General features: G+C 37.1%; 2 protein-coding genes across 2 annotated transcripts; both read left to right on the top strand.

Moving 5' to 3' along the window:
• The first annotated feature begins 752 nt into the window (after nucleotides 1-752).
• On the top strand, nucleotides 753-19,073 carry gucy1b1 (guanylate cyclase 1 soluble subunit beta 1). Its single transcript, XM_044346990.1, has 13 exons — nucleotides 753-872; nucleotides 1,189-1,262; nucleotides 4,878-4,978; nucleotides 5,253-5,371; nucleotides 6,384-6,581; nucleotides 7,752-7,982; nucleotides 8,134-8,250; nucleotides 9,050-9,183; nucleotides 11,054-11,251; nucleotides 13,375-13,612; nucleotides 14,305-14,445; nucleotides 16,879-17,033; nucleotides 17,369-19,073. Exons 1-13 carry the CDS (start codon nucleotides 870-872, stop codon nucleotides 17,505-17,507), a joined length of 1,848 nt encoding a protein of 615 aa, XP_044202925.1. The 5' UTR covers nucleotides 753-869; the 3' UTR covers nucleotides 17,508-19,073.
• A 5,642-nt stretch (nucleotides 19,074-24,715) lies between these two features.
• Nucleotides 24,716-26,584, top strand: fabp2 (fatty acid binding protein 2, intestinal). The gene is made up of 4 exons (XM_044345616.1): nucleotides 24,716-24,833; nucleotides 25,434-25,606; nucleotides 25,913-26,020; nucleotides 26,335-26,584. The coding sequence occupies exons 1-4, from the start codon at nucleotides 24,767-24,769 to the stop codon at nucleotides 26,383-26,385; spliced, it is 399 nt and encodes a 132-aa protein (XP_044201551.1). The 5' UTR covers nucleotides 24,716-24,766; the 3' UTR covers nucleotides 26,386-26,584.
• The last annotated feature ends 337 nt before the right edge of the window (nucleotides 26,585-26,921 follow it).

Raw genomic sequence — 26,921 nt, 5'->3', positions numbered from 1 at the left:
CACTGGTGGAAGGTGCACCACTTTTACTCGTAAAACTTGTCAGCATTTCCACTTTATGATATTGCTGCTGAGGACCTTAGTACTTTCATTATTGATATGATTTGATAGTAGAGCTGCAACGATTAGGCCTAATTGATTAATTGATTAGTTGCCAACTTGTAAATTAGTTGCCAGCTAGTTTGATATTGATTTATCATTTTGTGCCATTTTTTCAAAAGAAAAAAGTCCAAATTCTCTGATTCCAGCTTCTCAAATGTGAATATTTTCTGGTTTCTTTAGTCTTCCATGACAGTAAACTGAATATATTTGGGTTGTGGACAAAACAAGACATCTGAGGACATCATCCTGGGCTCTGGGAAACAGTGATCGACATTTTTCGCCAGTTTCTGACATTTTATGGACCAAACAACTAATCGATTAATCGAGAAAATAATGGACAGATAAATCGATAATGAAAATAATCATTAGTTGTAGCCCTATCTAATAGCATGGATTATTTTTGAAATGTGTTTTCCCATTCACTTTTACAAATGACCACTTCTTTAACACACGTTAAGCCTACTTCTTGTCATAAAACGCAGATAATATTACTTATTCTCATAGAACATGCTCTATAATACTGGACACTATGGGAAGACTTCAGTTCCACTAGCATCAGTTGGACAACCGTAGTGTCGTTCTCATTGGTCAGAAATAGCTTACGTAAGACCCTCTCTGGTCTGCTATTGGACAGGCTCGCTGTCAGTCACCAGCTGAGGCTAAAAGAGGGGGCAGAGGCTGTCATCAGCATCTGCACTAAAACGATGACGGTTGTGTCAGAAACAACGGCTTTTGCTTAAAAATAAGGGAAAGTAAGAGCAGCAGCCAACATGGTACGTATCCTAGGATTTCATTTAATCTTTTAATGCTGGTGAAATAAGCTGTTTGTAGCGCGACGCAGTGTGTTTGACATTTCCTGCTTAGTACACCACTCTCTGGCTGTTATACGATAATCTCCCTGATAATATGTACTGTGCATATTAACAGGTGAACAAAAACTGCATGTGTATACATTTTAAGTATGTTATATGTTCTGAGCGTGTGTTATGTGATGTGAAACTAGCATGGATCGCCAAGCTTACCTCTATGTTCCAGGGAAAATTTGTCTGTTTTAATATTCATGTTCGTGTTTTTACCGTAAATTTGCAGTATGGTTTTGTGAATCACGCCCTGGAGCTCCTCGTTTTAAGGAATTACGGGCCGGAAGTATGGGAAGACATCAAGTGAGTTTGTGGATCATGTGTGTTTACTATTCAGGCCCTGTTGGTATCATAGGTTACACTGTGACCAACCAGAGCACAAACAAGGATACAAGGCAGGCCTACTGCTCAGCCTGCAGCACCTTTTCCGCTCTTACACATGGTCAGTGTGTTAGCAGCAGGGATAGATGTTTGCTTTTAATGATTAACCATCCTCATCTGCAGGGTCACACTGAAACTCAATAGGCTGATCAAAAAAAAAAAATTACATATCACATTTTAAATTCTGTCCCACAGTAACTTCACTTTTTCTCTATCTCTCCAGTGAATGTAGGCTGAAATATTGACTGGAAGATATATATTTGATGTTAAGTTTTATTACTCCTGCATCAAAAAACTCACTTAAATATACTGTATGTATGCAAGTAAGATCAGCAAAATGTACTTAAAGTTAAGGCTGCAACTAATTATCATTTTAATTAATGATGAATCTGTCAGTTCTTCTCTCGATTAGTTGTTTAGGTCCATAAAATGTCAAAAAATGGTGAAAAATATCCATCACTTTTTCCCAAAGCCCAAGGTGACATCTTCCGATGTCTGGTTTTGTCCACAACCCAAAGATATTCAGTTTACTGTCACAGAAATCGAGAAAGAAACCAGAAAATATTCACATTTAAGAAGAAAAAATGTTTTTTTTTTCTTAAAAGATGACTCAAAAGATGAATCAATTATCAAAATAGTTGGCCATTAATTTAGTAGTTTGCAACTAATCGATTAATTTACCAAAAGTTGCAGCTCTATATTAAAAAATCTCACTTAAATAAATGTATGTAAGTACAATCAGCAAAATGTACTTAAAATATCAGAAGTAAAAGTAGCCTAATCATTACTTTTATTATTTGATTATTATTACTAATGTATTGAAGGACAAGTGTGTAGGATTTAGTGACATCTAGCGGTGAGGTTACAGATTGCAACCAACTGAATACACCCCCCCTCCCCCAATTCAAGCATGTAGGAAAACCTATGGAGGCCGCGAAACTCTCAAAAAATGCGAAAGACCCTTTATAGAGCCAATGTTTGGTTTTTGGGTTCTGGGCTACTGTAGAAACATAAAAGGCTCCATGGAAGATGACCTGCTCCTTATGTATGTCCTTATGTAAAGGGCTCATTCTAAGGTAACAAAAACACAACAATTCTTATTTTCAGGTGATTATACACTAATTAAAACATACTTATGAATATTATATTCCATTTTTGCCAAATCTGTTCCGCTATATGCCACTAAATTCTACCCACTGGACATTTAATGTGTATGTAGCATTTTAATGTTGTAGCTGGTCGAGGTGGAACTATTTTTTATGTCTTTATATATTGTTGGGTAACTTAATATGTAACAATGTGTTACACTGAGTAAGATGGGCAGATGTTTTGTATGTAAAAAAAAAATCTGCAATGTAACAAGTGTTAATTTGAGCCATTTGACTGCTGTTACATAAACGTAGTGGAGTAGAAGTACAAAGCAGCATAAAATGGTGCTCAAGTAAAGCACCTGAAGTACCTCAAAGTTGTGCTTAAGTCAACTATGTGAGTAAATTTACCTGGGCTGCAACTAACTTATTAACCTACTTATTTATTTTCAGTATTGATTAATCTGTCGGTTATTTTCACGATTAATCTATTTGTTGTTGGGGCTAAAAAATGTCAGAAAGCTGAAAAATGTCAATCACTGTTTCCCAAAGCCTCAAATGTCTTGTTTTATCCCGACCAACAGTCCACGATGCAAAGATGTTCAGTTTACTGTCATAAGACTAAAGAAACCAGAAAATGCTCACATTTATGAAGCTGGAATCAGAGTTTATCATTTGAAAAAATATGACTCAAAACAATTATCAAAGTAGTTGACGATTAATTTTCTGTCAATTGACTAATTGATTAATTGACTAATCATTGCAGCTCTAAAATTTACTTCATTATCTTTCTACAGTTGTAGGTTATATCTTAATGGCAATCTGCCAGCCAGTGGAGCCTACTGTATAGTTGCTGTCCAGTGAAAACCATACATGTCCATATTTGGTGATTTTGAATCTTTCAGATAAAGGGTAACGTGTGTCTTTATGTGTTGAGGAAATTCCTCTATTTCCTATTTAAGAACCACTTTGATTATCTGAAAAATGAATTATCATAAATATGAAAAAAGGGCAGTTTATCTGAGCTCATGAGATTGAGTTTTGGAGATATGTGGTTTTCACAGGACAGTGATGCTATGTATCAGAGCTTCAACAATTAATCAATTACTCGATCAACAGAAAATTAATTGGCAGCTATTTTGATAATCTAATAATTCTTTTAATCTTTTTTTTTAAGCAAAAATGCCAAAGTGATGAGTTTCAGCCTCTCAGATGTGATGATTTAATGATTTTCTTTGTCATACAAGTGATTATCTTTTGGTTTTGGACTGTTAGTCAGACAAAATAAGATATATGGAGATGTCAGCTTTAACTCTGGGAAAATGGGCATTTTTCACTATTTTCTGACATTTTATAGACAAAGTGACTGATTAATTGAGAAAATTATCGTCAGATTAATCGATAATGAAAATAATCATTAGTTAAAGCCCTATTATGTATCATTAAACAATCCTTTTAAAGCAGATCAGCCTTATTCTTAGGTAACTCGAAAGATTTCTCTCTGTTACAACACATAAGATGAATGTAATTCCAATCATCCAGTATAATGTTAACATGCCATTTTTTCAGCATGTTGAAATATTTGGCTCAATCTTAGTTTATTTTTCATCTGTAGTCTTAACTGCCCTACTCCTGACCCGACCTAAAAGAAAAAGAAAAAAAAGAAAAGAAAGAAAAACAAAAGCGAAGCAGCTGCCTTGTGTAAATGTTTTCTAAGTGGTCATTCTCCAGCCTTAAAAAAAAACCCCAAAAAACCTTATTGTGCTCTGGTGCGTCTTATCTTCGCAAATGTAACTCATTGTTAGTTAATGCACAATTTATCACGTTTGTTCTGTTTTTAGACTTTGATGAGTTGAGTCATTTTAAAATGAATTCTTATTTTCTTTGCAAAACCTTTCATGGCTTGGTATGTTTCTTCAGCTGCTACACGTTCTGTTAAAACGCTGATTGCTGATCAGCACTGTAAATCATTTTTTGTTTTCTCAGTTAAACAGTAGTAATCAGAACCTCATTAAGTTCAAATACGGTTTTGTAACAATTGGACTGTCAAATTTATAAATAGCAAAGTGCACTCTGAGCTTGGAGCTGTGCTTTTTTACCAAAGGACCTGCATTACGTACATCTAAACCTGCGTCATTTAAACCCTTCACCAGTGCATGTTTGAAACCACACAAATCACTTCAAAGAAATGTGGAAGCCGTTTTTTTATATTACTGTAATAAAAATCAAGACAGCTCACAATGGCTGGCCATGAATAAAACCCAGCAGTTGTTATTACATTGTTCATGTAAACAGAAGTCCCTCTGTGATTTAAGCAACAATAGAAAAGCAATTCCAAAAAGACAAAGCCACTGTATTGGTTGCCTGAACATGTTGTCCACAGTGGCTGTTTACTCGCTGCTGTGACATTTACAGTGGCTCATGAATAACAGCTTCACTTTGTTTTCAGGAGGGAGGCCCAGCTTGATATTGAGGGTCAGTTCCTCGTTAGAATCATATATGAAGACGGCAAAACGTATGATCTTGTCGCCGCTGCAAGTAAAGTTCTCAGTAAGTGTTTGTTTTTCTTTATTATTATTATTATTATTGGAAATAAAAAAAATCATATGTGGTAAAATATATGATACAAATACACCTTAATAAAACAATTACAACTTTATATTGACAGTTCATTCTTGACCTATCTGGAGCTTTCAATCATATCACACAGTCCTTTTCAACAGATTTGCAGATGTTTAAAATGAAATATTTCTGAGCAGTTAAAGGATTTATTTGCTTAAAAGTCAGAATCTAATAATTACAATTGTTCCTTTCTGTATTTTAGAGATTAATGCAGGAGAAATCTTGCAGATGTTTGGGAAGATGTTTTTCGAATTTTGCCAAGAGTCCGGATATGACACCATCTTGCGAGTGCTGGGATCGAATGTTCGTGAATTCCTGCAGGTAAGCTCTCTCTTCTTTGCATGTAAGTGAGCTGGATTATATATTAACCAAAACCAACCTTAAAGTGGACATATCATGCACATTTTGCAGGTCTTTATTTTAAATCTGGGGCTCTACTGGAATGATTTACAGTTAAAAAAAAATTAGTTATCTTATACAGGCCTTTCATGCAGCCTCTCAGTTCAGCCTCTGTCTGAAACAGGCTGTTTTAGCTCCTGTCTGTTTAAGGCCCCCCTCCAAATGAGCCCACTCTGCTTTGATTGGTTAGCTTCCAGTAGCTACATCACACTCAACTTCCAGCGGCCGCTGAGGCTATGTCAGCAAATCATGCAAAAAACTATAGTAGCAGGATTTCACCACTTTCCCCATTCTTTGCTCGAAATGTCAACTTTTCAAATACATTTGTACATGTTTGAGCTGAAGTCTGACCCGAAATATTAGAGTGGACAACGTGAACCATACAAACCAATGCACGACGAGCTGATGTCAGCTCATCAGCAAGATAGAATAGCATAGATATCAGACATCATAACAGAAAACCAGAAAAAGCACATGTCCCCTTTAAAATTGAAATGTTTAAAAGGCACACAGAGGTCAGTTTACTCATCACAAAGAGCACTAATACTCAGTCTGTGAAAACAGTTGTCTTCAGTAGCTCGGGAGGAGGTTTGTTAAGTCTGAGACATTAACCCTGGTGATGTCATCAGGTCATCTCAGCTTTGAGTTGGAGACTTGAAAGTTTTCACAGAAAGCCTCTGTTACAAACTGGGGTTAGATTTATGGAAAGTCAGGAAATCTCGGCCTCTGCTGCTTCAATCTTTAACATTCATCTTATAATCTGCCTCTCAAAAGCTCCATAATTATGGAAGTGCAATACTAAACATCTGGAGTACCTCTTTAATGTTTAATGTATAATGTACAGTGCCGTCATATCATTTATTACACCTCAGCAGGATTTAATTAGTTTGCTGTTAGTGGATGTTGCATATTTCATATTTACTCTCACTTTCAGAATTTGGATGCTCTCCATGACCACCTGGGTACCATTTATCCCGGGATGAGGGCTCCTTCGTTTCGCTGCACCGATGCAGAGAAGGGGAACAATCTGATTCTTCACTACTACTCAGAGAGAGAGGGCCTGCAAGACATTGTGATTGGCATCATTAAAACAGTCGCTCAGCAAATCCACGGAACAGAGATAGAGATGAAGGTCTGCTTTGCTGTTTTGTTCCCCTTTTTTCTGCGCAGCTCTAAACGCTCAGTCTACTGCTGATGATGAATGAAGATGACTTCACGGTTTTCCAGTTCCTCTCAAATTTATGGCAACAACATTCAGTGAAGTGTTTAAATCCCTGTTATGCTTTGTGTCAGACTGTGTGTGTGTGTGTGTGTCAGGATATAATTGAAGAGGTTATAATTTGAAGAATAAACAACAGAGTTACAAAGTTACGAAATACCCAAATGGGATCAGTGCCGCGCCGTGACGACTGCAGTTCAGCAGTGAGTTTTTGGCTAATGTCTGTGACTCAGAGGATATTTTTAGATCTAAGTTATAGAGTCTCTAGCTTGGAGATGTCGGGAATCTTTCAGGGTGTTTTTTTTTTTTTTCTGTCTTCCACAGTTTTATTTTAACTTCATCTAACTGTGGCTGATTTTAAATTGGCTGCACGTTTATTAGATAATACATCCTGAGAGTGGATCCATAATTGTATATACCGGCTCATTTAATGACCACACTAATCACATTTTGACTCAACTTATATGAAGAATAGCTACATATCATAAACTGTCTGTCATTTGTATTTTTATTTATATGTTAATGTTCAGTCCACAGTTCACAGCCTGTAATCAATACCAATAACTGCAGCATGTTATTCTCCTATAAGACGTCCACTGTACTTTGGCTGGAGTTTGCTCTTCATTTCTTAAGCGAGCGACACACCCCCACCCCTCCCCCACCCCACAGACCTAATCATATTGTACAGACAGGATAATATTTTTCAGCAATTGTGTGTGTAATGAAAGAACAGAAAATGGCAGACACTCCAAATGTGACACCCAATTTCTGGAAATATTAGCCACGGTTGCTGTGGCAACAGGGTGCAGAGACAGCTGCCTGACGTCAGCATGCCTTATGCCCATAAACCCACTGAATAATGTCATTTTATACTCTCCTAATTCTAATAATAGACCTGACATTAATAATATTATTATTGCAATATTATTAATGACACTAATATTGCGACGATAAAATATCTTATTAAGGATGTCTTATTGTTGCAGCTTATGCCACAAAACAGGAATGTTTAACCTAATTTTGGTCAGTTTCAGTAACAATATCATGAATACTCCTTCAATTATTTAACTTCATCTAATACAGATGATCCAACCGAAAAGCGAGGAGTGCGACCACATCAAGTTCCTGATTGAGGAGAAGGACTCGGAGGAAGAGGCGTTCTACGAGGATCTGGACGGCTTTGAGGAGAACGGCACGCAGGAGACTCGGATCAGCCCGTACACGTTTTGCAAGGCCTTTCCGTTCCACCTCATGTTTGACAAAGACCTGATGCTGACACAGTGCGGGAATGCCATTTATAGAGTCCTGCCCCAGGTGTGGATACACATGCATTCATGCCCAAGTCTGTTTTATATGCAGCAAACACTGTTTCATGGGATTTGTAATTATATGCTGCATACATAGTTAATAAAGGAATAATTTCTAATGTTTTGTAACTAAATGCTGCATATTTTGGCCTCCACAGCTCCAGCCTGGCGCCTGCATCCTCCCTTCAGTTTTTTCTTTGGTCCGTCCTCACATTGACTTCAGTTTTCATGGTATCCTTTCCCACATCAACACTGTCTTCGTTCTGCGAAGCAAGGTAGATATTACATTTATTACATTTAATTTACAGCACTGTTGGCTACATTACTACTTTTCTTATATTAGCAGAGATTTCCAGGAGGCAAAAAAGCACTAAAACAGAAGATGATGATATGATCAAAACATGTTTTGATTGTACATGACAGAATGTGTTTATAGTCATATATTAATATTGATGAGCTCACGTATATTTTTAGAAGCTGCATAATAATTTGACTGGATATTGGATTCATTAGCACAGTTGACGAGAATGAAACTGTTCACAGTCATCTGCACAGTAATCTGTGTATGTAAAACAAGTCATTTATGCATTAAAGAGATTGAGATGTAACATTTTGCAGTTTGCAGCAGAGAGTGCAAGAGGTCTGAAAAAAATAAAAACAGTAATTGTGCCATATAGTCAAAAAGTGCTTGGAGAATAAAGAAACTGATAAAAAACTGAGAATAAAGAAAGGTGAAGCAAATAGTTAGAAATCAACTGGAAACTTTGGGACAGTAAATGCTTAAGTGTAAAATAATAGCTGCAATGCCTTGAAAAAGCATTCAAGTACATCTGAGATGCTACGTAAGCCATGCAACAAGAAAAAAAGTTGATTTAATCTTAATTTTTCCTTACACACATACACTCTGAACTAATTATTCCTGATGGCAGATGATGCATTCAAGACTTAAAGCAAAAAAACAACATACAGAATTAGGAATAAAGAGTGAGCTGAACTGGTGCCGATGCAGTTTTGAAGCAGATTTAGAGGAGAACATATAATGAAATATTCATAAATGTGATGTAATTCTTACAGGAGGGCCTGCTGAATGTGGAGACTGTAGAGAATGAGGATGAGCTCACGGGGGTGGAGATCAGCTGTTTGAGATTGAAAGGACAGATGATTTACTTGCCAGAGGCGGAGAACATCCTTTTTCTTTGCTCACCCAGGTAAACCTAAAGTCTGTGCCGTCTGTCCTGAGAGAAACACTGACTGGATATTTACACCAAAACCCAGAACTAGTGACTGACCTGAATGGGAACTCTCAAATTTCTGGTGAAGATAAAAGTCCCAAAATTCTGAATGTGTTAATTTACTTTGATAAATGAAATTGAGCAACAATTTCTATATTTATTTATATGGAAATGAAATATCTGATAATAATATACATATAGGCCACAATATACATAAACCATAATTTTAAGTACATTTTTGGACTTTTTATAATTTGCTACATTTGCTCAAAACATCTTAATAGTTTTTATAGTTGTTTTTGTTTACTGTTCCTTCAGTTCCACTATACTGATGACATTTAGACATGTCACTCAGTGCAACTTTATTTATGTGTTTTTAAAGGGGCAGTACAGCTATTTAGGATTGCACTTTGATGAAGTTAGTATGTCTTAAGCTCCAAAAACATTGGATCCTGCAATTCCACTAATGCAACTCGATAACATGTTCTTCAAATTCAACCTGAGATAACACTGATGACATCATCTGTGTTATTTTTAAGACTTATAAAAAAGCTCCTCCAGAGCCAAAGAACACATTATACAACTGTTTTCACAGGCTGACTATTCCAGTGGTTCTCAAGCTTTTTCACGTCAAGGACCCCTAAACTGACACAAATTAGACCTCTGACCCCTATTTGAACATTTTGTCCCAGGGTCCCCATCTGATAAGATTTTTGCTTTTAGATGTATTACAGAAAGTGTATGAAACCCATAAAATACATTCTGTCATTGTGTTACTTATGGATGGAATTATAGTGAAAATAAATCATTCCCCTTTTGGCTGGGGTCTGAGGACCACTGGACTAGTAAAATGATCTTTATGTGTAAAATTGGTGGAGTGCCCCTTTAATGGAGGTCTGTGACTCAGAGAAATTGGCTATGTCAGACTTTGGCTACACAGATAATACTTGTAGGATAAATTCATTGTTGGTTTTGGTCTTTTAAACAGATTTTTCCTTCAACATCCTTCAACAGTATATTTATCTTCTATGCATGAAAACATCTTTTAAAGGAAAGAATATACAATATTCTGTCCATGTAAATATTGCAACTGCTGTTAATGACAGCAAGAAAATGATGAACTGTTGGAAACATTTTAACATGAAACTATTTCACTGTTTTGCTTTTAATTCAAATATGTTCATAATCACAGTCAAGCCAATACGATTATTCATTTTATGTTGTCATCACACAGTCATTTAATCAAGCAATTAACTAACTAGCAAGCTCAAATGTATTTTGCTTTCAGCTTTTTATAAACAAAACATTTGTAGTTACATGGACGGAGAGAAAAAAAAAAACACAGAGAAGCAAAGGAACCTTCAAGCTGGTAATTACCTTCATTCTTCTGTTGTGACCTCCATTAGCCTCTGTGACCGTTGTGTAACCAGTCATACATATCTAGTGAAATATCGGATGCAGGAAAGCAGGGCTCAAGAGATCTTGTCCTTTCAGATTGAAGGCACTTTGCAGAGGACAAGATCAGTATTTTCACAAAAGGTTACTGCCTAGCAGGAAATAACAGGGGCTGAAACAGAGAAGCATGTTCATTCACCTGACCAGAGAGGACTCACACAGACAACATGACCTCACCACACCAGAGGAACATTTATCTGGAGACAGTAGGCTCAACCTTGAAAGGAGGATGGTGATCTCACTACTGGTGGTTTATACTTTATGGTCTGTTTAATTTATTCTTCCTGACATGAGCAAGAACAAGTCTTCAGTTTTCCTCATACCCACAGACACAAATCACTGTACACACTGTAACACAGGCATTATCAAATACCTTTTGTTTCTTTTACAGTGTGATGAACCTGGATGATCTTACACGAAGGGGGCTGTACCTGAGCGACATCCCGCTACATGATGCCACACGTGACCTGGTGCTGCTGGGTGAGCAGTTTCGTGAGGAGTACAAGTTGACCCAAGAGCTGGAAATCTTGACAGATCGTCTGCAGCATACGCTCCGGGCCCTGGAGGACGAGAAGAAGAAGACTGACAGGTGGGACCCTTTTTCTTAGATTTTTTATTAATTGTTCATTCAGCCTTAAACCCATGTATGATCTGTACCTTCAACTTTTAGTTATTGAGGAGTTAACACTGCTTTATGACAATGACAGTAAAGTAGAGATATTAATCAATATCCTAAGAAATAATCCTAAAATTTACAAGATATTTATTTGACCCAACCTCAGCAATGTGAGTATTTTAAAGTCCCCCTCCAGTCAAAAATGTGTTCTGCTTATTGTCGCTGCACTTGGATGTTTGAGCTTCAATGTGCAGAACGATGAATGTTTGACACTAGAAGGCTGTTTTCACATTCATCTGTTGAAAGGGCAAAGTTTCTCTGAGCTCAATGAAAATCTCAGTTTAAGGGGCGGGACTACAAACATGATTTGTGACATCACAACTAGCTTGGAGGCTAATCGTGCTCTTGTATCAGCATTTAAACTTTTGAAATGAACAATATTTGCATTCTGCATTCTGAATTTTTTTAATGAGCGTGAAGGATTAAATGTAATTTCAAGGTTTTTAATGAGATAATTGCACTTTTACACTTAAACACATATTAGATACTTTTTATTATTCCAAGCATAGTATTTTTATATATCTCACAACATGCCTGGAGGGGATCTTTAAATAACCTTCAAGTTGAACTTTTACATCACTCAAACTATGGCATTTATACAACTACTAATATGTCAAAGTGAGCTTTTTAGTGGTTTCAAAACTTTTTGGCTTGTGACTTCTTTAAACAAAGCAAAAGCAATTTTCAAACCCTCATCAAAGTGGAGTGATAAACAAGTAAAAAGATAAGATAAAAGAAATGTTACAGTGTTAATTACCAGAAATATGTTTTTTTCTTTTTTCCTAATTTATTAATTATCTTGTAACCCCCTTAGATTTATCATGTGACCCCTTGGAGGCATCCCGACCCACAACCACTGCTTTTTATTCACATCCAAATTTAGCTGTATTTACAAGCTTTTCCCTCTAATAAGTTACTGTGAAAAACTCAATTAATTTGTATTACAGTTTTAATTATGTATAATTATATATCAGGGCCCTGTAATTGTCAGTATGTTCTCACTAAAAAATGTATCATAACATTGCTGACATTCTGCAAAATCAGTGGCAAAGATTGTTCATTATTTTAAGACTCTTCAAGTATTCCCTTTTAAGGACGGGCTCGAGACAAGAAACACCAAATATACAGCAGGACATAGACGCCAACAGTCCCATACAGTCATGTTGAGGTTACATGACAGTGGGACCACTGAGGGTCAGAATCTATCGTTATACCACAGCTGATATTTGCCTAAGCTACTCTTCAGCCCCTGTTATGGTGAAAACACTCAGTTAGTCTTGACTGCGGCTTTCAGAAAAGGGCCTGTCATAGTAATTTGGCACAGCAGTGGGTGACAGCTGGAGAGGACCACGGAGGTGGAGCATGGTCTTTATTAAGGCTCTGCTGTAGCGGTCCTATCCTCTCATAGGAAAAGACTTTCACTCTGCTGTTGGATCCCTATATTATTATTCTCACCATTCTCCAGTCAGAGAGCGCCTCGGGCTCCCAGCATTGATTAGAATTCACAGCTCCTCTCTAAATATTTAAGAGAACGGCTGCTTCTCTGTCGTTGAGTTTTCAGATCCATACAACACCGTGTTTTCTGATAATGAAAAGATACATGAATTAACTTTATGCTGTTTTTGCTGCTGTTCAGGTGTGTATCTCACTGAGAGAAAAACACCCTTGTATGTGAATCATTAAAGATATACATATATTCTATATATGTCACCTGGGTAAATATACTCTATTTGTATGTATGGATTCTTGTGTGCTGGTCGCTATCTGTATGTATCGTGTCCTCAAATTATGATGCATCATGGAAGGTATTTTGCTTTTAACAGACAGCCATGATCTAACCAGTTACCATAGAAACACCACCCTCCCATCTGAGAGCAGCTTGCATAGAGAAATGGCCAAAAGGTGGTGGATGAGCAAATAAAACGCTCATCCACCGGATGGACTTCAGTCTGGCAGCCCCAGTCCAGCACTCTGCTGCTCCAGTACAACATAACTACACTTTTGCTCAAAATGTTCGTTCCTCTTGTTCCTTTCAGATTGCTCTATTCCGTTCTGCCGCCATCTGTCGCCAATGAGCTGCGCCACAAACGGCCCGTCCCAGCAAAACGCTACGACAACTTGACCATCCTCTTCAGTGGCATCGTCGGATTCAACGCCTTCTGCAGCAAGCACGCCTCTGCCGAGGGAGCCATCAAGATAGTCAACCTGCTCAATGATGTTTACACACGTTTTGACATCTTGACAGACTCTCGGAAGAACCCTTATGTATACAAGGTTGGAAGCAAGAATTTCACCATGACAGTATATCATGCATTTGTGTAAACAAATAAAAAAGGAGGGGATCCAAGCAGCAGTTTGATAACGATCAAAGTGTAAAAAAGACCACATCTGTATGATCTAAAATGAAGAATTTGAGTGCTTTTAACTACCAAGTTCTCTGCTGGTTGAATGCACCAGTGACTCTCTGGTGAATAATGTTATGCAATTATGCACATACAAGTCAGTTAGAGAGTATTTATATCAATTGAGTTTTTCACCATAAGAAGAGCAGCACTGAGTTCTAAACACAGTGTAGTTTTACAGAGGGACTGCACTATTTTATAGGCCTCATGCAGCAGATTTACACTCCAGGCTTTCAGACAAGAATGCACTTTAAGAAGTCAAACAGACCTCGGCACTTCCAGGGGATCGACTTCAGGCACTGGGTCACCAAAAGAAGTAATATTTACTCTATAAGCTGAATGGCTAGGTGGTCCCAGGGTTTTAGCAGGCCTCAAAGAGGCCCTGAATGCCTTAAAGCTGATGTAAGTGTTTAAGTGTTTATCTCGGGGTGTTTCAGTTTATTTCTGGCTGCACGGTGTATTTAAAAAAAAAGACTTTGTTGCACAGTGGGATCGCATGATTTTACATGAATCAAAAACAAAATGGGTTATGGTGTTGCTCATGTGATGCTTTTCTTTATACAGGTGGAAACAGTTGGTGATAAGTACATGACAGTGAGCGGCCTGCCAGAGCCATGCACACACCACGCCAAGTCAATCTGCCACCTCGCTCTTGATATGATGGAGATTGCTGGACAAGTCAAAGTGGATGGTGAACCTGTACAGGTGTGATATGAATCTGTGGCCTTAGAAAATATTTTCAGTTATTCATAGCAAAAAATAATAAAAATATTGTATGATAAATGATGTGCAACATCAAGCTGTAAAGCTAAATTCTTACATTTTTATTTGTAGATTAGATTGATTGTTCAAATCTGATCTTAACTGACTAACAAACCTAAAAGAGATTTTCTAGCATATTATGCTGCATCTAAAAAAGCCCGACCAATACTGAAGTTTGAGTTAAATACAGATAATGAAAATCTGTATATATTGGCTGATATTGATTTTTCACATAAATACATAACTTAAACAAACATTTTTGATAAGAATTTATTAAATTTAGTTATTAAAGAATTGTGACCAAGACATATATATTTAGAGAGACATTTGACAGTTGAAAAATAAACTTGTCAATGCTCTCTGTTGGAAAACTGTGTAATATCAGTCATATGTTTGACATGTCTGCAATTTCCTCTTCATTACCAGCAGACATACATACAGCAGTACTAAGATATCTGCAATAAGCTAATATTGGCATTTTTATTGGTAGGGCTTAAATATATAATAGTTCAGTATTTTGTCATTGTAGAAATAACTGATAACTAACTTGAGGGAAAGTTGCTTCAATATTCTGGATTCTGGATTGAGTGGAGCTTGCAGTACTGTTGTCTCCTCAACATAACCCCCAGTGAAGAGAATTTGGTCCTAAGTGTGATTAGTTGAGTTTCGAAAAGGGTGCTGACAGTGACACGGGTTCATTGGTCTATAGCAGGACGTCTGGCTTGTTCATAGATTCCAAAAGTGTTTGTAGGTGAGAACACGGTGAAGGTTCTCGTCCTCATTGCTGCACCAGCTACTGCTACCGGTTGGTCGGGGCACCTTCATAATCGGGGCTGATTAGCATGAACATCCCACGCTTTATGTTCTGTCAGTGAAGTTCATCGCTAGCAGGTGATAAAGCGCAGCTGGTGATATCATATATTAATGATGCCCAAAAATAAGAATAAAAAATGAGAAATAAAAAGGGTGGCTGAAAATTATGAATGTAAAATGAACTGAGGCAGCAAAAGTCTGCAACATCACAAAATTAACTACAAGTTTCAGTAATTATATGAATAATCTCAAAGAAAAAAAACACACAATGAAATCTTCTAATATAGTGCACAATCTTTGTGCACTATACTATATGGAGGTCATATCAGTCAAAGTTTTGTGTATATTATATGAGTTTTTTTTATCCCTGTTGCCTAGTTTATGTTGGGTGATGCTGTTTGTGTGTGTTTGGCACATGCAGTCATGATTTTCAGACTGTTCCTCTTCACATATTTAATTATTTTGCTTTTTAGGGATGTGTCTGTTATTTTGGCACAGACGTTTTTTTATTTTTTAGCTAGCTTAGTTAGTTTTCTAATATTGTTTTGTAAATACACAAGTCAAAGTGTTGAGTCTCAGACCTCTGCTGCAGTTGAAAAATATTGCTAACCTAATATAATCTGCTAATTGATTATATAATTGATTATATCTGTGCATATGGACATATTTCCACACTGAAGTCATATGCAGTGAAAAGTTGGATAAAAGACAGCAGACATTTGTTTGACTGACTGTTGGAGATTGTTATTGTATCAATGACTGTTGAGCCTTAACTTTGGAAAATCATGTCTGGTTAACAAAAGGCTGTTTATTTTGGGACATGGCATGGGCTGAAGAGGAGTCCGGTTTAGTAGCAGAAACAGACTCAAATCATCTCACGATCCTGCAGCTAAAAATAGATTCTCATTTGTCCCAGACACTCACAGCGTGTTCATGCCCTGAAGACAACAAGCGCTGAAGAGCCTGCAAGATCAAGTCTAAATATTAGTCTGTAGATTGCTCAGGACTCCTTTTGGAATTGTTACTTTATTGCAAACCTAAAAAAAACATATATATCTAATTTTGTGCATGATGTGATTTCTGGCAAACTTAACTTTATATCCACCCACCATAAGTTACACCTTTCCAGTCGATAGCTGTAAGATTTTGTGCCAACACACTAAGAAAAGCATTCAGCTGGATAGCTGCTTGCAATTTTTTATCCCTCTCTCTGTAGAGCACAAATCATCACCCAGTCCTTGATTTAACATGTAAACAAGATTTTCTTTTCAGACTCAAACTTATTGCCAACATAATTTTGTAATGGATAAATCATAGAGGCTGTCCAGGTGTCATCATTTGCTGCTTTCAGTAATTCATTTACAGCAGATGTGTGTGTTTGAAAAATGATCAGAGTTGTGGAGATCTGTTTGATAATAAATATTCAAACTTGGTTTGCCAGTAATGAGCAAGAAGTGGGAAAATATTGATTATATTTATTTGCAGTTGAGTTAAGTGATAAGCAGAGTGGAATCACAGTGGATTGTGTAAGGGGTGTCCTTTTTTATCCTCCTTTCTTTCCAGATTACTATTGGGATCCACACAGGAGAGGTGGTGACTGGAGTGATTGGCCAGAGGATGCCCAGATACTGCCTCTTTGGAAATACAGTCAACCTCACAAGTCGTACAGAAACTACTGGTGAAAAGGGGAAAATAAATGTCTCAGAGTATACTTACCGGTAAGTACAAGTGCCTCCTTATTTGATTTCTTTGCTATACTTGATTCTTTTGAAGTTATGTTTGGATTTTTATCACTGGCAGTAAAGAAACAAGGCGGGTTTGAAAGGAGCTTTGCAACTTGGTTAAACGGTATTAAAAAGGATTTGTAAGATGATAAGAAAATACCAGAAATAGACATGAAGGACGAGTTGGAATCCATTTATAGCATAAACCAGGAGGTCTATACAAGGACAGAAAGATATACTTATTTATGGTTCTTTCTTACCAAAGATGTAGTGAAAATAAGATAAAAGATTATACAAGCCAAGTGATCTGTGTTGACGTTGTGTTCCAGGTGTTTGCAGTCAGCTGAGAACGCCGACCCTCAGTTTCATCTGCAGTATCGAGGCCCCGTCACCATGAAAGGAAAGAAGGAACCGATGAAGGTGTGGTTTCTGTCCAGGAAGCCCACTGACACAGTCAACCTCAGTTAAAGCTTAACTATCCCGATTCAACTCTAAAACACCACAAGTGTCATCTAGCGGAAGTTCAGTATTTTGACACAGGGATGAGGAGGATCAAGTGGAATAAAAAAAGTGATTATCTATCCACAAACATGCAGATATTTTTAATATGATGAACCACATGAACTCGATTCAAAGTGTATCTGAATCTGTTGTATTAATCTTTGTTTCTGGCCTCACTATATATTTTTTTAGCACACACACAAAGTGCAGTGTTTCATGAATAGTTGAGGTTAGTGATATACTGTAAGGTACACTTAAATTTGATACATTTTTTGACAAATTATTCTCACGTAGTTATTTTATATAACATCGCTGAACAGATTTAGATGATTAGAACATTTTCCGTTTAACTTCAGTGTTTTTAGTTGCTATTTTTGTCGTATATACTGTGTACCTGCCAAAAATGCTGAGAATTGATAGTCTTCACTCTGTGTGCCAAAAAATACTAATGTAGGTTTAGATAAATGAGATATGTTTTAATAATTGTCATTTTCACTTTTAGTGAGTAACGATAAAATTAAATCAAACAGATTTGGGTAAAATCCCTACTGTCTTTATATCATGTTTCTGTCCAAATCATTACTGTCACTATTTTTGTGGGACCCATTTTTGTTCATTGGATATGAGAGTTAAGAGGTTTTACACTGAATATGTTACACTGGCATCAAGGTGACATCATAAAATATTGAATTCAGCTGCACCAGAGCGAACGCAGCTCTGCCGGCTCCCTCCAGTGATTGTGCGGATTGTATTAGTCCTACAGATCCCTTTAGAAAAATGAATTTAAATATTATACCTATGTGTATTTATATAGATCACCATGTTCATCAGCTCTTTGGCACGAAAGTTACTGTGCTAACTAGTTTGATCTATTTCAATTCAAAGATGTATTTGATGTTCAGTTATTTTTTAAAAAGTCACAAGTGATGTAGTGTTTGAGCCATAAGCAAATCTCTTTCATCACATATGTCACTGAAATATTAAAGCAGTCCCACTATAGAGCACTATACATGACTTTATTTAATATACACACCGCACCTCTCTACTTATTATCCATGAAAATAACATTGAATACTGTTTTGAATTCTACTGTTAAATGCTGAGATATTCTTAAAAAATGACATATTTATTGTTATTTGGTATTTATTTTGTGATAAGACCTCTATATTATAAAATGTAGCTATGACCTTTAGAAAACAGAATATACAGTGAAAAATAAATTTTATTATGGATGAAACTAATGTATGTGCCTCCATCATGTTTATAACTAAACTAAAACATGTATTGTATGCGTTGGATTCATTTCTCATGAGTATACTGTATGTATTGTCCTTTTTTTTCACCATATTTTTCCATATTCACTATTGTTACACCTCAGATAACAACCTAGCAATCAATCCAGATCCATGCAGACATAAACAGGTGCCTCTTGTCCCGTAGGAGTGCATTTCTGTGCTTGTAAGACATGATTGTTTTTATTTGAATAATGTTTCTGTTTTGGAGGTCAACTAATAAAAAGTCTTGAGAAGTGTTGGATGCCTGGTATTTACTTTGCACAGCGTAACCTTTGCTTTCAGCCTGTGTATTGTCGCTCTGGACAAGACTTTGCAGATGAACAGAAACAAGGACAGTGTGCTCTTTACTGACTCCAAACTGTAGTTTGTTTTGCGAAGGGCTCTCTCTAGTGGCTAGTAAGAGGACTACAATGTCTAAATCAGGAAGTTGAGAACATGTCACTTAATGATTTAACTGTGCCCTGCTGTCTGTTGTTAGGGCGTGGAACTCTTTTCCCATGATGCAAGACAGTATTTCTCATCAAAGTAACATTTTGTCATATTTACATGCATGTGAGCTACAGAAGTTGCTTGAGTTACATAGTCCATTACAGTGATCTGTCTACTTGAATTCCTCTTGTCAAAGTTATGTTATAGTTGCACTGCAGTAAAAACAATCTGGAAAGTCTGCACTGTTTTACCATAGAACGATAACATAACTGTGACAGAATACCTGTCTCATGCAAGAGTTGATAAAAGAGTTGATTTTAAGCCAAAGCTGCTCTTGAAAAAAACCCTAAAGAAAGAACTCAGAGCAAAATCTCTACAAAAAGAAGCTCTGAAGGATCGAAAAGCAAAGGATGCTCTTGTATGTGGATGCTGACTCCCAGCAGACAAAGGGAGCAGAGAAACTGGGTCTTCTTACTCTTGAAAACCAACAACTGGCTTCTGAGAACACAAGACTACAAAGTAATCTTGAGGCCACTCTAAATGAGAGGCAGGTTGCTCTAAAATGGCTACAGGAGGCCAGAGAAGCTTGCAGCGGACATGAGGAGGCCATTAGGGAGGAAAAGGTCTGGTTCCAGAGAGCATATAGAAAGCTACAGATGCTAGATAAAGAGCTCTCTGAGAAGATTGTGGATTTAGAAGAGAGTCTAACCACTGACAAATGAGATCTTTCCTTAAAAATGAGGACAAGCGCCTCAACCAGATGGTTTTACAAAGGGAGGCTGAAGTCAATCTTCCTCAGTAACCAACTAAGAGAAGCATCTGCATCCTCAGAGCGCCTGATGTACGACATCCAGGCACTGAGGATGGAGAATGCAGACACCATGGAGACACAATATGACAGATTAATATCTAATCACAGCTCTTTCTCTGACTGCCATGATGAACTGATGTTAAATAAAAATGACAACATCTCTGAGAATCAAGCTGCCATTGCTGGGCTCCAGAACACGGTAGATGAACTCAAAGTGCATCAGTCAGACAGAAAGACAAGACAGGCAGAACTTAAAGACGCTCTGACAGAGAAGACAAGAAACTCCGAGCTGCAGCAGAGGGCTGAAACTGTTTTTTGGCTCAAACTGCCAACGGTCTCGAAAAGGAAAAGACCACATGTGAGAAGCATTGTGTTGAGCTCAAGGAAATTTTGACCAAGCGGATAGAGGCACCAGAAACTGGCTGTGGTTCAAGATGGCTACTCCAGGCTCCAGGAACAACAGCTGGTAGAAGCAACGTTTCAGTTCAGTTTTTCTGCTGGTTTAGCTCGAGCTCACTCACACTGAGCTTGAGCTAAACCAGCAGAAAATCATGCTAGATGAGAGCAGAAAGGCTTTACAAGAACTGTAAAAGGATTACACAAATGTAGAAAGGAGGCACAGTGACATTAATTCTGATGATTGTGAGCTCATAAACAGTCACAATGCCCTCCAAGTTAGATATGAGAGGCTCAGCTACAGCTCAAGGTGTTTATTGTTTGTGTATGATGTATGTGTCATACTTTGTAAACACTGTAATTATGCTTACAGTGTATTATCATGAATAAATACTGTATGAATACTTCCTGACTACTTTGTGGACACAGGAGTACCATAGTTTTTTAGGCACATTTTCACGACTGGAAGAAGTATTCAGCTAATTTACTGAAGTGAAAGTAGAAAAACCACACTGTGAAAAGAGTCCTGCATTTAAAATTCAACTTCAGTAAAAGTACAGAAGTATTTGAAATAATGTGTACTCGAAGTAAAAATCTAAAGTCCATATAAAGTGAAAGTACTCATTGGACAGAGTGGTCCCTTGTGAAGTAAAGGTTTAGACCAGTGGTAGGCAAATGGAGGGTCAAACAAGGCTCATGTAAATTCCAATAAATACAAACTTGTAATATCTTAAACTTAGGAGATGTATGACCCAGGTACATAACATAATTTGGCTTATCAGACTAGAACAGATTTGTGTCAATAGCAGCACATTGCTTTAACCATAAATGAAGCAGGCTGCTCTTTATTGTTTGTGGATAAAATATAATTTGCCTTGTAGTGTAACACAGAAGATATGTTTATGTATGAGTCATTTTTTTGCCAAATCATTAACACACGCTGCTGTCACTCTGTTTGCCCTCACTTACTAATGGGAATTATGGCATCTGCCCTCACATACAACCCTAAAACAGGTTATAAATGTTATTCTTGAATTTAACAATGTAATTAAACAAACAAAATATATTAAAACATTTTTTGGTGGTTTCACCACACCTGTGCAATGTCGGCCCCCAATAAGCAGTTCTGAGAAAAACTGTATACATTAGTTTCAAATGTCTCATATGACAGTTCTGTATATACTGTACATTAAATGATGTCCTATAACTACAACTAATGACCTGCCGCACTGCCCACCTAGGCCCGAATTTGAGCCTTAAATCAGCCTGTATTTAATCCTTTTGGAAAGAGTCCCACTGTGGTAGGTTTCCTGATGCAGGCCAGTGATGAAATTATCAAGTGAGCTCGTGACAAACTGTGGCCTACATGATTAAGATCTGTGGAAGTTAATGTTTAATGCAATAAATTATATCCCACAAGGTTTGATGCAAGTTGTATTATCAGTTGTAGCAGTATATTCAAAAGATAAGATCATGAATTAAAGGACAGATATGAAGTTGTAATGACTTAAACTCTTCTTAAAGTAAATGCTGTTAAGAAAACAAATTAAGAGATGAGCAAATAAAAAGTTAATAGATATTTAAGGTAACACTGATACATCAGAATACCTGCCATTAACTATAACTAATGACCTGCTGCACCGCCTACCCAGGCCTGAATTTGAGCCATAAAATCAGCCCGTATTTAATCCTGTTGGAAAAGCCAGTGGCACACTGTGGTAGGTGCCTGATGCAGGCCAGAAACTCACCCCCCAACCTCTCCCAGAGCCAGCCAAAATGAGACGTTTTGGCGCCAAAATCAAGAGGAATGATGCAGCTTTAAGTCCTTTTTACATTTGGAGCATTTTACCATTTTTAAGCCTCTTTTGACCCCTAGTTATGGTTTTACAGACACACATTTCCTCTGTGGTTGAGTCTTTGCTGCTGTTATCAACTGCTGCTGGAAACTGTTCCAAGGAAACAAGCTCAGATGAACCCAAGCTAACAAGCCTCTTAGCATCAAATGGCTAATGAAGTTAAGGGGCCAATATACTCCGTCAGAACTGTCCATCAGCTGGTTGAATAGCTTTGGAAACTCCCACCCCCTCACACCTTTCTGACATTGGATTAGGTGTACATTTCTGTAACCTTCTGATACTGACGATCCAACATCAGATGTCAGCTATGTGGAGGTGAGAAAGCAGCCAGGGTTTGAGCTTCTCTTATCTAGCTCTCTTTTTTCATTCTTTACACAACTTTTCTGTCACTTTTCATGTGAACAACCAAGTGCAACACTATGAATAGACTGTCTGAAAGTATGCACCACAATGCCCATATTTAAACAATATCATGTCTCCCCCCTTTTCTCATGACTTTACACTCTGTCTTCGAATGTAGCTGTTGAGAACAACTATAAGCAGCACATAGTTCGAGGTAGTTCTGATTGAGTAGAAACTGATACTTAGTGAGTGGTTGGTGAAGAACTTTGAACATCTAGTAGCAAATGTTTTTGTCAGGAGTTGGTGAGAACAAACTAGATAAAATGAGAGCTAATATTAGAGGTGGACAGGAAAAACTGCTCAAAGGGAATGCTATTTTTGCTCCAAGTTGGCTGTATGTGCTACCAACTTAGCATCAAATACAGTAGTTAAGGTGGCCAGAAAACAAACTACAAATGAATGCTATTGTTGCTTTGTTGGCTGGTTGAGTAAGTACAAATTGTTTGCTAAATATGAGCCAGAATAACTTTTTAACCGGCTATTTAATGGCAGGTATTCTGACGTGTCAGTATTACCTTAAATATCTGTTAACTTTTTACTCTCTCATCTCTTCATTTGTTTTCTTAACAACGTTTACTTTACATCATTGCAGCTTCATACCTGTCCTTTAATTCGTGATCTTATCTTTTGAATATACTGCTACAACTGATAATACAACTTGCATCAAACCTTGTGGGATATAATTTATTGCATGAAACATTAACCTCCACAGATCCTAATCATGTAGGCTACAGTTTGTCACAAGCTCACTTGATAATTTCATCACTGCGGTGACATTAGAAAGTTCTTTTGTGTGATAAGAGGAAGATAAGATCAGGCAAAGGTCTCTCATGCCACATAGTGAGCTGAGGAGAAACTGATAAAAAAGAAAAAAAGTTGATATGGTGTGAATGTTTTGCTCCATCCTTTGTCAAACTTGACGGGGATATTTAAGAGATGCAGTACTTTGAATAGAAAGTCTAGATGTAATTTGTTTTTATTTGAATTTTTGTTGCTTTCCTTTCCTGCCTGCTAAAGAGAAATACTTTGACATTGACATTCTCAGATAGTTGAGTTAGTTTGTCATAAGTAAATTATGTCTTATATCATTCTTTGTTTGTTTTTTTTCTGTATCCCAAATCGACCTTAAGTGGAGATACATTTTTTTTTCTCCAACAACCAAACTCAAAAGCACAGATTCCCTACAAAAAACATTTTCTCGCTCACATCCAATCATTTTTTATTGCTTTGAGTTTGCAGAGAGAGACTATAAAAGACAAATCATAATCATAATCATCTTATCTTAATGACATGACACACATTGACTAGCAAATAATTACTATGTACACAAGCATTTGTTTGATACTAACTTCAAATATCAAAGGTCTCATTTATCAACAATGGCCAGATGCAGGTCAAAGGTATCTTTGGAAATGCAAAATCACCCACTCTGATCACAACTGTGTTTGAACAATGCAGTTACATTCAGTACAGCAGTATCCAGGCTGAGAGATAAGAGGTTGAGCAAAATTACCCCAGAGACGTCAAGTAGTGCAGAAACTGTACATCCCATATGCTACTTATGCAACAGGCCCGTGCAGAGTAACTTTTTTGTCCCAGGCTGACATACAGGCACAAAGAAATTAGAGCATATGCATTGAAAATACATATTAGTCTTATTTTCTGTAACAAATGCTGCATGCTCAGTTAGCAGAATCCTGCACTGAATACTGTTGATGTGGTTAAACAAGGACCAATGCCCTTTGTAAACACAGGTAGAGGTTAAACCAGGATACCAACCATTATATTACTCAGAAAGTATACAGCATCGTGTGGCATGTTTTATTGGATATGCCATGGCATCTATCCAGAACCATTGGCATTGCCCAATCAACTGCAGCTGTGGATATTTCCTTGAGAAAATATGAACTTTAAACAGCCACATCAGCATTCAGACAGATGACGAGATAGGAGGGTGGACGATTTAAAAGGAGCGGCACAGGCTTTGAGAAAGACACTCCTTACTGCAGAGTTGACCAGTCCTCCTTCACAGCCATCATGACTTTCAACGGCTCCTGGAAAATTGAGCGCAATGACAACTATGACAAGTTCATGGAACAAATGGGTAAGTAATCAAACTATAGAATCCTGATAAAGAAGTTCTTGCATTCAATGCAATTTTAGAAAAATCACCATACCTTGTTTACTCTTTGTGTAATATGATGACCATAATGCAATCAATACTTGATAAGGCAAATGATAAAGAGCTGATAAGGTGCAGCAGTTCATGTTTGTAACATTTTATGAGGGTAATTTGTTTTTAATTCAAAATGTAATTTATGCAGCAAATGTTTTATTTGATCAAATGTATGAACATGTTTTTAATTTGTGCACTCATCAGATAAGTTAATACCCTTTAAGTCTTTTAAATACTTTTAAATAGAAAACAGAACCAAATACTAGAGATAAGGCTTCAACTGAAAACACTTGGTGGCATGGAGAATCAGAATCTGTTTATAAGCCAAGTATGCAAGTAGACAAAGAATGTATGCCGATGACCTACAGCACAGTTGCGATTTAACTTTTGTACCTACTTATCCCCTATGAATACACAAACAAAGGAACTACCTTTGTACCACATGTGCATGAAAAGTGATTAAATCCTGAGAAACTTCCTCTGATTGTTACGAGTCTGTTAAACATATTTTGGCTTGTCTGTTGATAGGCATTAACATGGTGAAGAGGAAGCTGGCTGCTCACGACAATCTCAAGATAACCATCGAACAAACTGGAGACAAGTTTCATGTCAAGGAGAGCAGCAATTTCCGCACCCTGGAAATAGACTTCACCCTGGGGGTCACCTTTGACTACAGCCTTGCAGATGGAACAGAAGTATCAGTAAGCCAAACTGAAATCCTAAAAACTGTCCTTTAGAAGACAAGACTCAAGTTTGTCTAAATTCAAGTCATTATTTTAACCTCTAAATACTTAAAATGAACCTTTGAGCTCCAAGAAAGAGTTCCTTTGATAGTTGAGAAAAAACTCAAATGAAAGCAGGGCTTGTATTGTGTGCCCAGTTGATTTCTACTCACTAGCACAGTCACAGCCATAAAACTGTCAATCAGCCCAACCTGCCTTTGCATTTCTGTGTTTGCAGATATTTTTCCACCTATGTCATGAGTAGTTTCATGTTTCACCCCACAGGGCTCATGGACTATGGAGGGAGACATGTTAAAGGGTGCTTTCACCAGAAAGGACAATGGAAAGCAACTGACAACAACCAGAATCGTCCAGGGAGACGAACTTGTGCAGGTAGGGTGAATTTACAGTATATAAGGGCACCAAAAATCCCCATTTTATCTGAAAAAGAAATCTGAGATAAGGAATAGTTAGATGATGATTGTTAAATATTGTGTATTTGATGCTCCTGCTGTCACTCTTCATCTCAGATAATATACTTTATATAGACTTTATATACTTTATATATATATACACCTGTCACAATGTGATTTACATAGAATGGTCTATGTTAAAGTAACTAAGAAATCAAAACTTCTCAAATATTCAACATTACATGACTATGAAGTAATATAATAAGTGTATCTTACATCTTCTTTCTCCGACAGAGCTACAACTACGAAGGTGTGGATGCAAAGAGGATTTTCAAGAGGGCTTAGAATAAACTGATCCACAACTCCTCAACGTGAGATGTTTGACTTCAGGATTACAAACAGTATTGTGTTGAATTATCCATTTGCTTATATCTGCTTATTCAAATGTAACCCGTAAAATGTGCACTACTTGTAATATACAGTACATAAAACAGTTTTGAATTGCCCTGATTTTTACAATGGCGGTAATAAAGTTATAACTGTCTGTTTTTTGTGTTTTCTATTTGTTCAATTTACAGTGAGAATGTACTCACTGACTGTGGAGATTAGTGCGAATTTAAAGGAGTTACACAGTAAAGCGAAACATTTTAGAGTGATACAATAATTCAACTTTATTCAACAATGAATAAAAATAAATATATATTATCTACAAAAATATAAAGTGTAGACAGATTTTACATGTTTCTTTAGATTGATCTGTACTTACACAAGTCATGAAGCATTCACTGAAGCACCAACAACTCAATTCAGCAGTAACGTCAGGCCAAATCCTAACCATCGACAGGATTGAGTGAGGCATACAGATCCTACACATCAGCCAG

Source organism: Thunnus albacares, chromosome 3, assembly GCF_914725855.1.
Source record: "Thunnus albacares chromosome 3, fThuAlb1.1, whole genome shotgun sequence".
Taxonomy (NCBI): domain Eukaryota; kingdom Metazoa; phylum Chordata; class Actinopteri; order Scombriformes; family Scombridae; genus Thunnus; species Thunnus albacares.
The sequence above is the reverse complement of the archived record's forward strand: the minus strand, read 5'-3'. Positions and strand labels throughout refer to the sequence as shown.

What these genes read in the sequence shown, in the direction of transcription:
- gucy1b1 (XM_044346990.1), top strand. An exon ending in ATGTTCGTGAATTCCTGCAG is followed by an intron (nt 5,372 to 6,383) that starts GTAAGCTCTCTC and finishes TCTCACTTTCAG; the next exon opens with AATTTGGATGCTCTCCATGA. An exon ending in TTTATAGAGTCCTGCCCCAG is followed by an intron (nt 7,983 to 8,133) that starts GTGTGGATACAC and finishes TGGCCTCCACAG; the next exon opens with CTCCAGCCTGGCGCCTGCAT.
- fabp2 (XM_044345616.1), top strand. Translation starts at nt 24,767, where the DNA reads ATGACTTTCAACGGCTCCTGGAAAATTGAGCGCAATGACAACTATGAC. An exon ending in CAAGTTCATGGAACAAATGG is followed by an intron (nt 24,834 to 25,433) that starts GTAAGTAATCAA and finishes GTCTGTTGATAG; the next exon opens with GCATTAACATGGTGAAGAGG. An exon ending in AGGGAGACGAACTTGTGCAG is followed by an intron (nt 26,021 to 26,334) that starts GTAGGGTGAATT and finishes TTTCTCCGACAG; the next exon opens with AGCTACAACTACGAAGGTGT.